The following is a 13,300-nucleotide window of genomic DNA, read 5'->3' as shown; positions in this document are numbered from 1 at the left end:
ATTAAAGGCATTGAGATGTAATTTGTTATACATGTTTATTGAATCACATTTTAAAATGGTATGATGAGTAATATTGAATATTCATTATGCATGAATAGTGTGGAGGAAGGCTTTAACAAAGCTTTTTAAATGATCCATTTATACAGTAAATACAGCTATTTTTCCCTCACTAAAATGTTTGAAAATATGAGTATCTGTGTGATTACAATATTGAAGAGCACAAATAAGAAATATGTGGACCGTATATGTTCGATTGTACTAAATATTGTTTTACATAAAAACTTAATCTGTTTTTCATCACGTACTAGTCTCATGTTAATAAATGTAAAGCGTTGAAACCATCTGGGACTTTAAGTCAAAAGTACCCACAGCTGAGTATCTGACAATACGGGTATGTCTGCGTGCAGTAAAAGACCTGCGGCTGACCTGGGTCAGCTGACTCAGGCTTGTGAGGCTTGGGCTGTGGTGCTATAAAATGATAGAATAGACACTGGGACTCGGACCAATGTCTATGCTGCAATTTTATGGCCCTGCAGCCTGAGCCCCACTAGCCCAAGTCAGCTAACCCGGGCCAGCCTAGATTGTGCTATGAGTCCTCTATTGCAGTATGGATGTACCCTAAGAGAGAGGGATTTTTTGAGCTCTTTTATTTGTTGAACTTTAGCAACCAATGGGCTAATTTATCATTAGCACTGACAAGTAGTCGTCTTGCTAATCCACATGCTAACTTTGCCACTTCTTTTACTGGATGTCAAAGTTTCACTTTCAGAAAGAACTCTAGTCTGTCTTCTCTCCAGGTCCTCTTATTTCTTTCCATTCACATGATGCTGAAGCCATCCCTGCTGCCTTAGATATATATTTTTTTAAATATCACGTTCTTACTCACTGAATAAATATAGAATTTGTGCTTACCAGATGAGAGCATCAGTCCATCACAGCTGGTAACTTCTCTCCAGTGGTGGTTGCTCATGCTGTAGAAGAAGGCAAAACTACTCTGCCCCTAATAATAATTATGTAGCCCCACTATAAAGCACAGGTGCAAATAAAATACATAGTTGGGCAGCCCCAAGAAGTTTATAATATAAGGCCCTGATCCTGTAATAAGTTCTGTATGGGCAGATCCTTACACCCATGAGGAGGCCAGTTGACTTTGTCATTGTAATATTGGAGCCTAAATTGTTTGTCTAGAATACAAAGTATCCAAAAAAAAAAAGGCACGAAGACAGGAAGAAAAATAATACCTGAAACAATTTATGTACTGTGGTGTTGTAAGCGTATGCATAAGAAATCTTTTGACTCCAGTATTGATCACTGTGGAACAGATCCACAAAGGGACTTTGGTCCTGAAACATTCAGTGTTGCAACACCTAACTTTTAGGTGCCTACAAAATCTCTAGAATGACACTGATCCACAAGGCTGAGTTAGGCATCTTGGCTCCTATACAGTGAATGGGGGAGATAGGTGCCTCAGACTGTGATCCACAAAAGCCAGAATGCTAGGCTGGGGACTGCTTAAGCTAGCCAGTGGGAGATCTTGGCAAGAGAGGTGGGACCTAAGCTTCTCCTTATTTTGAGATAGCAATCTTAAACTTAAGTGCCTATCTCTGCTATCAATCCACTAATGAGGTCCTGAGTCTTGCACTCAGGTAGCGTAAGCACCTATGTAGTTTCTTGGAAGAATGAATTAGGCACCTGCCTTAAGTCATGCAAAATAGCCAGAGGAAGAGGTGCCTACCTTACAACTTTTAGTCCAGTGATTAGAGCACCCCCGTATCTCTGCCAGAGGATTTGAACAACGGTTTCCCACCTCTCAGGGGAGTGCTCTAAGAACACAGCTAAGGGATATTCTGATGTGGGGGAGGGCCTCTCCATCGCTGTCTCCTGTTAAAGTTGAAACACTGTAGATAAATAATAGAAGAGTGATTGGAGCAGGACTGGACACTGAGTCTTCCACCTCATGTATCCTGAACCACAGGATTACAGAGTCATTTTCTCTGTCTGGCCCAAAGACTTTTCCACTGTGGATAAATACTTAAATGGTCATTGGGCCAGAGAAAGGGAAAATGACACTCTAATCCAGTGGTTCTCAGTCCTTGGGCCACATGCAGCCCAATTAGCGCACAGCTGCAGCCTAGCTCAGCTGTGTGCTAAAGGCCGTGGGCTCCCAGCTGCCCTGCTGCATGGCAGGCTCCAGGCTCCCAGTGACACCCCCTGCCCACCATGAGCTCTGGGCTCCTGTCTGCCCTGCCATGCGGCAGGATCTGGGCAGCTGGCTGCTGCCTGACCCTGCCACAGCTGGGTCCAGGCAGCCCAGCCCTGCACAGGTCGGGTCTGGGTCCCCGCACAGTAGGGTCTGGGGTTTGGCTCCATGCCTCCCACCCCACCCAGCTGTCCACTCCTGGCCCCACTCTGTGGAGGGGGTCTCTGGGCAGAGGTCACTGAGCATAGGGGTTTGTGCGGGTTTTAGGTGGGGGCATGATAAATAGGTTGAGAACCACTGCTCTAATCCAATGGTTAGGGCACCCACCTGGGAGGCAGAAGACTCTGGGTCTGGTCCTCCTGCTCAAATCACTTTTTCTTTATCCGCAGTAGAACAACTTCAGCAGGAGAGATTGTAGGAGGTGCCCTGCCCCAGTAAAAATATCCCATATCTCATAGGTAAGGGCACTCTCTTGAGAGGTGGGAGACCCTTTATGAGAAGACAGACCCTGCCTGGAGCACCCTCCTGTGAGGTGCACCTGCTGTGCTGCAGCATATGTCTCAGTTTCTCCTCTCAGGTAACCCAGAGGACTTCACTTCAGACTCTCTGTTTAAACAATACCCCTCCTGAAGAGCAGTTCATTACCAAATGTAGTGCAAATAATCTTTAACAAAAGTTCCAAAGCATAGTTCATAACATGCTCAGTGTGTATAGTCCTTAAAACTGTACTCTTCTGGGTGGGAACCACCACAGCCTCTCTGCTGGGAGATCACGGTCTCCCTGGGGTGGTGTCTTCTGCTGTGCTTAGGCTCCCTATCCATCCTCTTCCAACCCTCTGCCAGGACAGCTACCCCAACCCTTCTGGCTAGAGTGCAATCCCACTTTTCCCAGTGAGGACCTCCACAGCCTTTCTGTTGGAAGTGCCTTTGTCAAGGGAGCATTCCTCAGTCTCCCTGGCCCTATCACTGTTTCTCTGGGGTCCAGCTCTCCAGGCTTGGAGATGTCAGCGGGTAAGTTCCTCTGCTGCTGCTGCCCCTGCCTTCAGCTGCCTCTGGCCCTTGCTCATGCTGTCAGCCACCAGACATCTTCCTCTACTGTTCTTTTTGCCTTCAAACTCTGGAGTGTTGATTTTCATTTTATTGTCTATAGCCCAGTTCTCCAGTTTATCAAGATCCCTTTGAATTTTAGCCCTGTGTCAAAAGTCTTGTTCAAGTCCAGTATATTATGTCCACTGCATTCTTCCTATCCACCAAACCAGACTTTGTTGCCTTTTATTGTAAAGCTATTCAGTGTGCTAATCCCTTGCACCTTTTTTCTCTTCCTTCCAAGAAATTCTTCATTATCATTCCTAACAGAGCCTTAACACCTCATACTTTTAGGATGCCAGCCTGAGTCAGTGTCAGATTGTATCTTGAAAAAAATATGTTGCAAGGTGTGTATGTCTCCAGTATTAGCTGCAATTGATAACTTCCTTTGAGATGTACTGTTACTCAAATTAGCAAAGGTTCTAACAACTCTTAATCAGTATCTTGTTTGTTTATATCTTTCAGTATGGCTGATCATGAGACCATTGAACTTTTCTGGATTCATTCTGAATCTCCAGTTGTTACATTGTTGAGTATCTGGTCTATGTTTAGTTAATTTGTTCTATAATAGGAGTTAGAGATGGGGAAAATTTACTTGATTGGGCTGCATATAAATTAGGGTCCGGCCCCTACCAGGGCAGGATTGTGTTCTACAGTATAATTTCTAATGTTGTCTAGTCTGATTTTTTTTTTTAAATGATTCAAGAAATTGACCTTTTATCATCTTATCTTTGGAGGCTGTTTTGTAATGTAAACTTGCTATGAATTCTTCATTAATTAAAGGTAAAGAGGACTGTCATTAAAATTATTGTGAAAACTCACTGAAGAGAAGTTTCCCAGTTTCCCAGTAATTTTCTTAAACGCAAACCTTCGTTCCTACAATGGCAATAAGGTATGAATGCTTCACAGTCCAGAGTTTGATATTTTTTTCTCTTTCTCTGAGTGTCTGTTAACAAACTTAAGATGTGAATTATATGTGACATAATGTGATTTGGAAATATTCCTAATAAGTTTAAAATAAATTCAATATGGTTTTCCAATTTAATAAAAAGGAAATTATAGCCATGAACTAGAAAAATTAATTATATGACTCGGAAGGGGAACATTATTCTGATATTTCAGAAGTTTCCTGAAGGGAATTCTTCAGGGGGAAGAAGATATTCTTTCTCGGTGTCAAACTTGGCATTTGGTCTAATAATTCTTTAATTGGAACACATGGTGATATAACAACTCAGTAGAAAGAAATGAAAAGAAAAATCCATTATAACAGTGCTTGTGATTTTTCTAGATTTTTAATAAAGGGCAGAATGATAAGTCACTTGACAATGATGTTAGCTAACGATAAGTGAGGAGAATTGCTGAATTTTGTCCTTCCTCAGGGTTAAATCTGCCTCTGTGTGTGTGTTCTGTGTGGGTAGAGAGACTTTGTGAATTAGGGGACAATGTAGAACTATATTGTGTGTGGTTAGTAATCCACTAATTTAACTGTAAGTGTGAGAGCTGTGCTTTTTAGTTCTGACTTGATTAACTTAATCCTATTAAAAATTAAATTAGTTTGAGACATAAATGGTAAGAAGAAAATATTCTACAAATATATTAAAAGCAAGAGGAAGATCAAAGACAGCATAGTCCCATTACTCAGTTGGGGGGTGGGGGGAGGCTGGGAAACAGTCACAGGAAAAGGTGAAAGTGCTAAATGACAACGAAAAGATTAGTGAACCTACCTTATGCAAAACATAGAGAATGCTAGTTTTAATGAGCTAGGGTCAGATATCTGAGCCATTAGTAATTATCTTTGAAAAGTCATGGAAGATGGGAGAGATTACAGAGGACTAGAAAATGGCATTATATTTGTCCATCTATAAAAAGGGAAATAAAGACAACCTGGGAATTTCAGACCAGTCAGGTTAACTTCAGTACCTGTAAAGATAATGGAGCAAATAATTAAGCAATCAGTTTGCAAACACCTAGAAGACAACAAGGTGATAAGTCATAGCATGGAATTGTCAGGAACAAATTATGCCAGCCTAATAGCTTTCTTTGTCAGGGTAACAAGGCTTATGGATAAGGTGAAGTGGTGGATGTGGTATGTCTTGACTTTAGTGAGGCTTTTGATATTGTCTCACATGACCTTCTCATAAACAAACTAGGGAAATGCAACCTAGATGGAGTTACTATAAGATGCTGCATAACTGTTTGGAAAACCGTTCCCAGAGGGTGGTTATCAGAGGTTCACAGTCAAGCTGGAAGGGCATATCAAGTGGAGTCCCACAGGGATCAATTCTGGGTCCAGTTCTGTTCAATAACTTCATCAATCCATTAGATAATGGCATAGAGAGTACACTTTTAAAGTTTTCAGATGATACTGTACTGGGAGGGGTTGCATGTGCTTTGGAGGATAGGATTAAAATTCAAAATGATCTGGACAAGCTGGAGAATTGATCTGAAGTAAATAGGCTGAAATTCAATAAGGACAAATGCAAAGTACTCCACTTAGGAGGGAATAATCAGTTTCACACTTACAAAATGGGAAATAACTGCTTAGGAAGGAGTACTATGGAAGGGATCTGCAGGTCATAGTGGATCAGAAGCGAAATAGGAGTTGAATGAATAAAAAAAAAAAAAAAAAAAGCAATCCTCATTCTTGGGATGTATTAGCAGGAGTGTTGTAAGCAAGACAAAAGAAGTAATTCTTCTGCTCTACTCTGCACTGATTAGGCCTCAATTGGAGTATTATGTCAAGTTCTGGGCACCACATTTCAAGACAGATGTGAACAAACTGGAGAAAGTCCAGAGAAGGGCAGCAAAAATGATTAAAGGTCTAGAAGACCGTGACCCATGAGGGAAGATTGAAAAAACTGAGTTTGTTTTAGTCTAGAGAAGAGAAGACTGAGAGGGGACATAACCGTTTTTAAGTATATAAAAGGTTGGGAGGAGGGAGAAGAATTGTTTTTGTTTACCCCTGAGGATAGGACAAGAAGCAATGGGCTTAAACTGCAGCAAGGGAGGTTTAGGTTGGACATTAGGAAAAACCTTCCTGTCAAGGTAGTTAAGCACTGGAATAAATTGTCTAGGGAGGTTGTGGAATCGCCATCATTAGAGCTTTTTAAGAGCAGGTTAGACAAACACCTGACAGGGATGATCTAGATAATATTTAGTCTTGCCATGAGTGCAGGGGACTGGACTAGGGGACTTCTTGAGGTCCCTTCCAGTCCTATGATTCTGTTTTTCAATGAATGTCCTTTCTAAAGAACAGCTAAGGCTTTTAAAGGTATATTATTCTCAGCCTGGGGACAGAAGGGGATGTGAGAGTGGTACTTTATTTTTGTTTTAAATATTTCAGTATTTCTCTTTTTAGAAAGTTGAAGCTTGTGTGTGGTAAACTGTTTGTGAAGGGAAGGCAGGATAGGTTAGTAAAGCAAAGGACTGGGAATGGGGAGACCTATTCATGGCTTCGGCACAGAGTTCTTGTATGTTATGGGGTAAGTCACTTAACTACTTCATGTGGTGGTTGTGAAGTTAAACTAAGATTTGTAAAATGCGTTGAGAGTCTGGAATGGAGGGAGCTTTGTAAATGCACAGTATTTTATTTACAAGTAGTATTTTCACATTAATGTGATGCTTCTCTTCATGGCATCATATTCTTCATGGGTACTGAATTAAGTATGATGGAGAGTGTTGACTGTAAAGTTTATAATGCAGTGAAGGAAGATGAAGACAGAAGGTTGTTTTTCTTTTGGAGATCATTTACATGAAGGGGAAAATGCTGAGAGATATTGAACACCTATAAATTATCTCCCATTGATTATAATGGAAGTTGTACGCACTTGGAAGATACTTGGCACCTTTTAGTATTTGGCCCCAAGATTAAATGAAATTGGCCTTATTCTTATTATTTTCATTGCTTCTCATAGCAATTTCTATAGCAACATTACAACTGTGTGTTAATTTCACTCCACAGGTGCTTGGCAAAGCTATGAACATCAGCAGAGGCATTGGAAATCTCTGTCTGCAGACTTGGGAGAAAAGCGTTTAATAAGTTAATTTTTTTTAATATAAATGTAAATCTGTCAAAACTGATTAGATTAGATCCCTCTACTCAACCCAGAAAGTTTCCTGCTAGCCCAAGATAAATGGGCAGTGTGGACTTTTTAAACTGTGGAGATAGAATGGAAACTGTCAAAAGATTTTTGATATATGGAGAAAACCATTATTCTAGGGGAGGTATGGGCTATATCTTCACTGGACAAAAACATGCATATGTAAGATAAAAATTACTTGTCTGCTATTTTTTTTCCTTTTTGGATTAGTGATAGGAAGAAGAGTAATCTATCAATCCCCCCTCCCAAAAATAAATAAAAAAAAAAATCCAGCATATATTAAATGAGTAATTGCATAGATGGGAAAGGTGGAAGAGGAGGTAATTGCAAAATTTTAAATTTTGGAATAAATAGAATAAGAAGACTTATAGTCTCGCAAAACACAGAGGCATTAGAGGCACAATAACGACAAAACAGAGCAGAATGGAGTTGTAGATTTTAGGGCCAGAAGGGATCATTGTGATCCTTTAGTCTAACCTCCTGTGTAACAAAGACCATAGAACTTCCCTAAAATAATTCCTAGACCATTTCTTTTAGAAGACCATCCAAACCTGATTTTAAAATTGTCAGTGATGGAGAATCTACTATGACTCTTGGTAAGTAGTTCCAATGGTTACCAATTTATGCCTTATTTCCAATTTCAGTTTGTCTAGTTTCAACTTGCAGCTATTGGATCATGTTATATTTTTCTCTGCTAGACTGAAGAGCCCATTATTAAATATTTATTCCCCATGTAGGAACTTACTGACTATAATCAAGTCACCCCCTAACCTCTTTAGATATGTAGTTTGAGATCCTTGAGTCTAACACTGTAATACACCGCTACCTCGATATAACGCCACCCGATATGACACAAATTTGGATATAATGTGGTAAAGCAGCGCTCGCGGGGGCGGGGCTGCGCACTCCGGTGGATCAAAGCAAGTACAGTATAACACGGTTTCACCTATAACACGGTAAGATTTTTTTGCTCCCAAGGACAGCCTTATATCAAGGTAGAGGTGTACATGTTTCTGATCCATTAATCATTCTTGTGGCTCTTCTTTGAACCTTCTCCAGTTTATCAACATCTTTCTTGAATTGTGTGCACCAAAACTGGACACACTATTCCAGCATCAGTGCCAAATAGAGGGATAAAATAACCCCTCTTGTTCTGCTCAAGATTCCTGCTTATGCATCCCAGGATCACATCAGCTCTTTTGCCCACAGTGTCACATTGGGAGCTCATGTTCAGCTGATTATCCACCGTAATCCCCAAATCTTCCTCAGAGTCACTGCTTCCCAGGAGAGAGTCCCCCATTATGATAGTATGGCCTGCCTACCTTTGTTTCTAAATGTATACATTTACATTTAGCCATATTAAAATACATACTGTTTGCCTGTGCACAGCTTTGACCCAGCAGTCCAAATTTCTCTGTATTAGTGACCTGTCCTCTTCGATATTATCACTTCCCCAATTTTTTTGTAATCTGCTAACTTTGTCAGTGATTGTTTTATTCCACATCATTAATTAGAATTTTAAATAGCATAGGGCCAAGAACTGATCCCTGCATGATACCACTAGAAGCGCAGCCATTTGATGATGATTCCTCATTTGCAATTACATTCTGAGACCGATCAGTTAGCCAGTTTTCAATCCATTGAATGTGTGCCATGTTAATTTTATATCATTCCTAGTTTCTTAATTGAAATATCTGGCAGCACCAACTCAGATGCCTTACAGAAGTCTATGTATATTACATCAACTCTATTGCGTTTATCAACCAACCTTCAATCTCGTTTAAAAAAAGGTAGTTTGATCAGATCCATTTTCCATAAACCCATGTTGATCGGAATTAAATTGTTACTTCCTTTCGTTCTTTATCAATTGAATCCTGTTTCAGCTGCTCCATTATTTTGTCCTGGATCAATGTCAGGCTGACAAGCCTATAATTACTTGGCTCATCCCATTTATACTTTTAAAATACCGGCACAAAATTAACTTTCTTCCAGTCTTCTGGAACTTCCCCAGCGTTTCAAGATTTATCAACATTAATGGTCTTCAGCCAACTCTTTTGAAACTCTTGGGATCAAGTTACTAGACCTGGTGATTTAAAAATGTCTGACTTGAGTAACTGTTTTTTTAACATCTCCTGACATACCTGGAATGGAAATAATGTCATACGATATGACTATATCATCTGTTTTTCCCCAAATACAGAACCGAAATAATTATTGAACATTTCTGCCATTTTACAGTATTGTTGATAATTCTACCATTTTTGACTATCGATGGACCAATACTGTTGTTAGGATTCTTTTTATTCCTAATATACTTTAAAAACTCCTTATTGTCTTTAACTCTGCTGACCACAGATTTCTCCTTGTGTGCCTTTGCTTCCCTTAATTTTCTACATTTCCTAGCTTCTGATTTGTATTCATTACTATAACTTCACCTTTATTCCATTTATAATGTATTCTTTTTTTATAGCTTCCATCACTTCCCCTCTAAACCAGATCATTTTCTTAACCAATACAACCTTCTTCCTCAATTATGAGATTGTGATTTTGGGGGCATTTGGTAAAGTGTTCTTAAAAAAAATCCCAATTATCTTACACATTTTTCTGATTCAGTTCTTTCTCTTAGCTATTATGACCCATAATTGTTTTCAGCTTTGTGAAATTGGACCTCTTAAAGCACCAAGTGTGTATATATCAATGGTCTGGACTTTATTCTGTTTGCGCATTATAAATGTTATCAAGTCATGATCATTTGTATCCAAGTTACCATTAACTTTTAGTTCTGTGATCAGTTCCTCTTTATCTGTGAAGACAAGGTCTTATATCATTCCCCCATGTTGGAGCAATATTTTTTTTTGAGTTAGGAAATGCCATATGTATTATTTAGAAATTCAAAGGATGTTTTAGTACTGGCAGTATGAGGCTTCCCAGCACCTGTCACTCAAATGGAAGTGTTTTTTTTCCGACATAGATAGTTATGTATTGAGCCAGTCATCCTTTTCCCTAGTGTGATTTTTGGGGCTTGTAGCAGACACCGACTAATATCCCATCTTGTGCTTTATCTGTTAGTACTGAAGATAATTTTCTTCTGAGTTATCAGTGACTCAGAAACAAGCAATATCATTTATGACAGTGTGTCACTCCTCCTCCCCTCTTCTCACTCAGTCCTTCCTAATTAGGTTATAACCCTTGATTTTAACGTTCCAACCATGGGAATCATCCCATCAGGTTTCAGTAATACCAACTAGATCCAATTTTTGCTCCTAAATAAGTAATTCCAATTCCTCTTGTTTGTTACGTGGGCTCCTAGTGTTGGTATATAGGCAACTAAAGAATTTCTTCTCTTCATGACGTTTGGTTCCTTGGTTAATAATATGCCTCATGAATGATGAGGGATGATATATATGCAGAAAGAACTAGTAATGGTACTCTTGCTGATTTTACAGAAGCATCGTAGAGAACCAGATGATGGCAAAATGCTTTTGTTTATTATATGCCTTCTGGACAAATAGGACAGGCATATCAGGAAGCATATTTTCCCCCAGAAAGGAGACCTGTAAATCACCACATTTACCATGGTGAATTTTGATTTAGCTTGCTTATATGGCTCAGAAACAGCTGAAATACTGACACCATTAATTAGGTCTAGTTCTTAGTAATACACTGGAAATAACAAGTTAATTAGGGGTTAGGTAGTATCTCCAATCTAGTGATGCAAATTATCTTTACATTTGAGAATTTCCAAAGGACATGCTCACAGAAGTGTTGGGTTCTAGTGTGTCATCATGGGAGTATATTTCATAACTTTAAAAAATGGAGATTTGAAACAAATTTTGTATGCTCACTGAAATTCATATTGCAGGCATATGTGAGATTCATGAACTTGTATACTCTGTTAATTGTCAGATATTAAAGAGTGCTTGATTGCTACCATTTTTGTTTTCGGAAAAGTGAGTTTCACTTAGCAAGGCAAAAAATTTAGAAATTAGTACAAGCAAATTTAAGACAATAATTATCTAGAAAAACATGGTTATTAGAAGGTTTATATCTCTTAAACAAGTTTTTTTATTCTGTACCATTCTAGCCCTAATTCTGAAGCAAAAATCTTTGAATTTTGTGGTGCATCTGTATCATTTTTTTGACAGGCTGACATTTCAATGGCAGCATGAAATATCTAGAAAAATATTTATTAAAAAATTGAAACAAAAGCATTCTCCTCCCCTCACTTATGAGTTATAAACTTAAGGACTAATCCTTAGTTGATGACGATAATCTAGTTCAGTTGAAATAATAAAGCCATGCTGATTCCCACCAACTGAACATGTGATCCTAAATGTTGCGTCCATTTCCTTGGGGTTCACTTCAGAGTAATTTTTGATACTTTTCCAGTTTTCTGCTTCAGAAAACAGGGTGTTTTGCGATGCAGTTTTTCCATTTATTTAGGTAGTTTTAGGTTTGCCATTAGAACAACGTACGTAATCACATGAAGGAAAGTGTAGTAACCCTTTTGTGTGTGAGGGAAGCATTCCTCTCACTTTCTCACTATCATATTTTAGCCAGACAGAGCATTTCTCTTCTCTTCTCTCTTCCCTTCCCTTGCTCATGAAGTTGAGGCAGAGGATCCATCTCATTTTCCCCCCTGCCTCATGGGGCACCAGGGGAAGAATGTTTTTTAATCTTCTCCCACACCCTTTTTTTCTCCTCCAGCCTCCATGACACATTCTTTCCTGCTGTCATAAATAGATAGCTAAGGGTTAATGTTTCTTTTACCTATAAAGGGTTAACAAAGGGAACCAAACACCTGACCAGAGGACCTATCAGGAAACTGGATTTTTCAAAGTCAGGGAGGGAATTTTTGGGGTCTGAGTCTTTTGTCTGTCTCTTAGCTATGAGAAGGTTCTTTCTATTTTCTAATTTTCTGTTTCCAAATTGTAAGTACAGGTAGAAAAACAATATAGGCTTTTGTGTTGTTTTGGTTGTATTTACATGTGTGTAGCTTGCTGGAATGTTTCAGATTGGATATCTTTTTGAATCAGACAGTTTATTCATATTTTTCTTATAAGCAATAGCCCTGTGTGACGAGGGGTGCCGGGGCTCAACCCTCCCCGTGGAGGAGGGGAGCCACACCGGCCTCGTTCTGTCCTCTCCAGGTCCTGTCTGTCAGGTCCGCAGTCCACCGTCCGGGCGTTCGGTCCCTGTGAGACGGACTGAGGCACCGTAAAGTCAAGAGGGGTCCAGCCTTTGCTGCAGGCGGACACCAAACCAACAGGTCAATCAGCCCCGGTCCTTTCGGGGCAGGGCAAAGCAGTAACAACGTCAATAGGGGCCCAGCCCTTGGTTCGGGCGGGGCACCAAACACAGTATAGTGAGCTCTGGCCCTTTTGGGGCAGGGCAGAGCAGCAACAAAGTCAATAGGGGCCCAGCCCTTGGTTCGGGCGGGGCACCAAACACAGTATAGTGAGCTCTGGCCCTTTTGGGGCAGGGCAGAGCAGCAACAAAGTCAATAGGGGCCCAGCCCTTGGTTCGGGCGGGGCACCAAACACAGTATAGTGAGCTCTGGCCCTTTTGGGGCAGGGCAGAGCAGCAACAAAGTCAATAGGGGCCCAGCCCTTGGTTCGGGCGGGGCACCAAACACAGTATAGTGAGCTCTGGCCCTTTTGGGGCAGGGCAGAGCAGCAACAAAGTCAATAGGGGCCCAGCCCTTGGTTCGGGCGGGGCACCAAACACAGTATAGTGAGCTCTGGCCCTTTTGGGGCAGGGCAGAGCAGCAACAAAGTCAATAGGGGCCCAGCCCTTGGTTCGGGCGGGGCACCAAACACAGTATAGTGAGCTCTGGCCCTTTTGGGGCAGGGCAGAGCAGCAACAAAGTCAATAGGGGCCCAGCCCTTGGTTCGGGCGGGGCACCAAACACAGTA

General features: G+C 40.5%; 1 protein-coding gene across 5 annotated transcripts in view; it reads left to right on the top strand.

Moving 5' to 3' along the window:
• The window catches only part of SHPRH (SNF2 histone linker PHD RING helicase), a 130,446-nt gene that overhangs the window by 12,905 nt on the left and 104,241 nt on the right, over positions 1–13,300 (top strand). The window contains exon 1 of one of the 5 annotated variants that reach the window (XM_032794609.2): positions 7,349–7,981. The exons of the other annotated variants lie outside the window; for them this stretch is intronic. Coding sequence (XP_032650500.1) covers positions 7,972–7,981 — 10 coding nt within the window. The 5' untranslated portion in view covers positions 7,349–7,971. Of the gene's footprint in view, positions 1–7,348; positions 7,982–13,300 lie in introns of those variants that run through there. 5 annotated transcript variants of the gene reach the window in all.

Source organism: Chelonoidis abingdonii, chromosome 3 (assembly GCF_003597395.2).
Source record: "Chelonoidis abingdonii isolate Lonesome George chromosome 3, CheloAbing_2.0, whole genome shotgun sequence".
NCBI lineage: Eukaryota > Metazoa > Chordata > Testudines > Testudinidae > Chelonoidis > Chelonoidis abingdonii.
The sequence above is the reverse complement of the archived record's forward strand: the minus strand, read 5'-3'. Positions and strand labels throughout refer to the sequence as shown.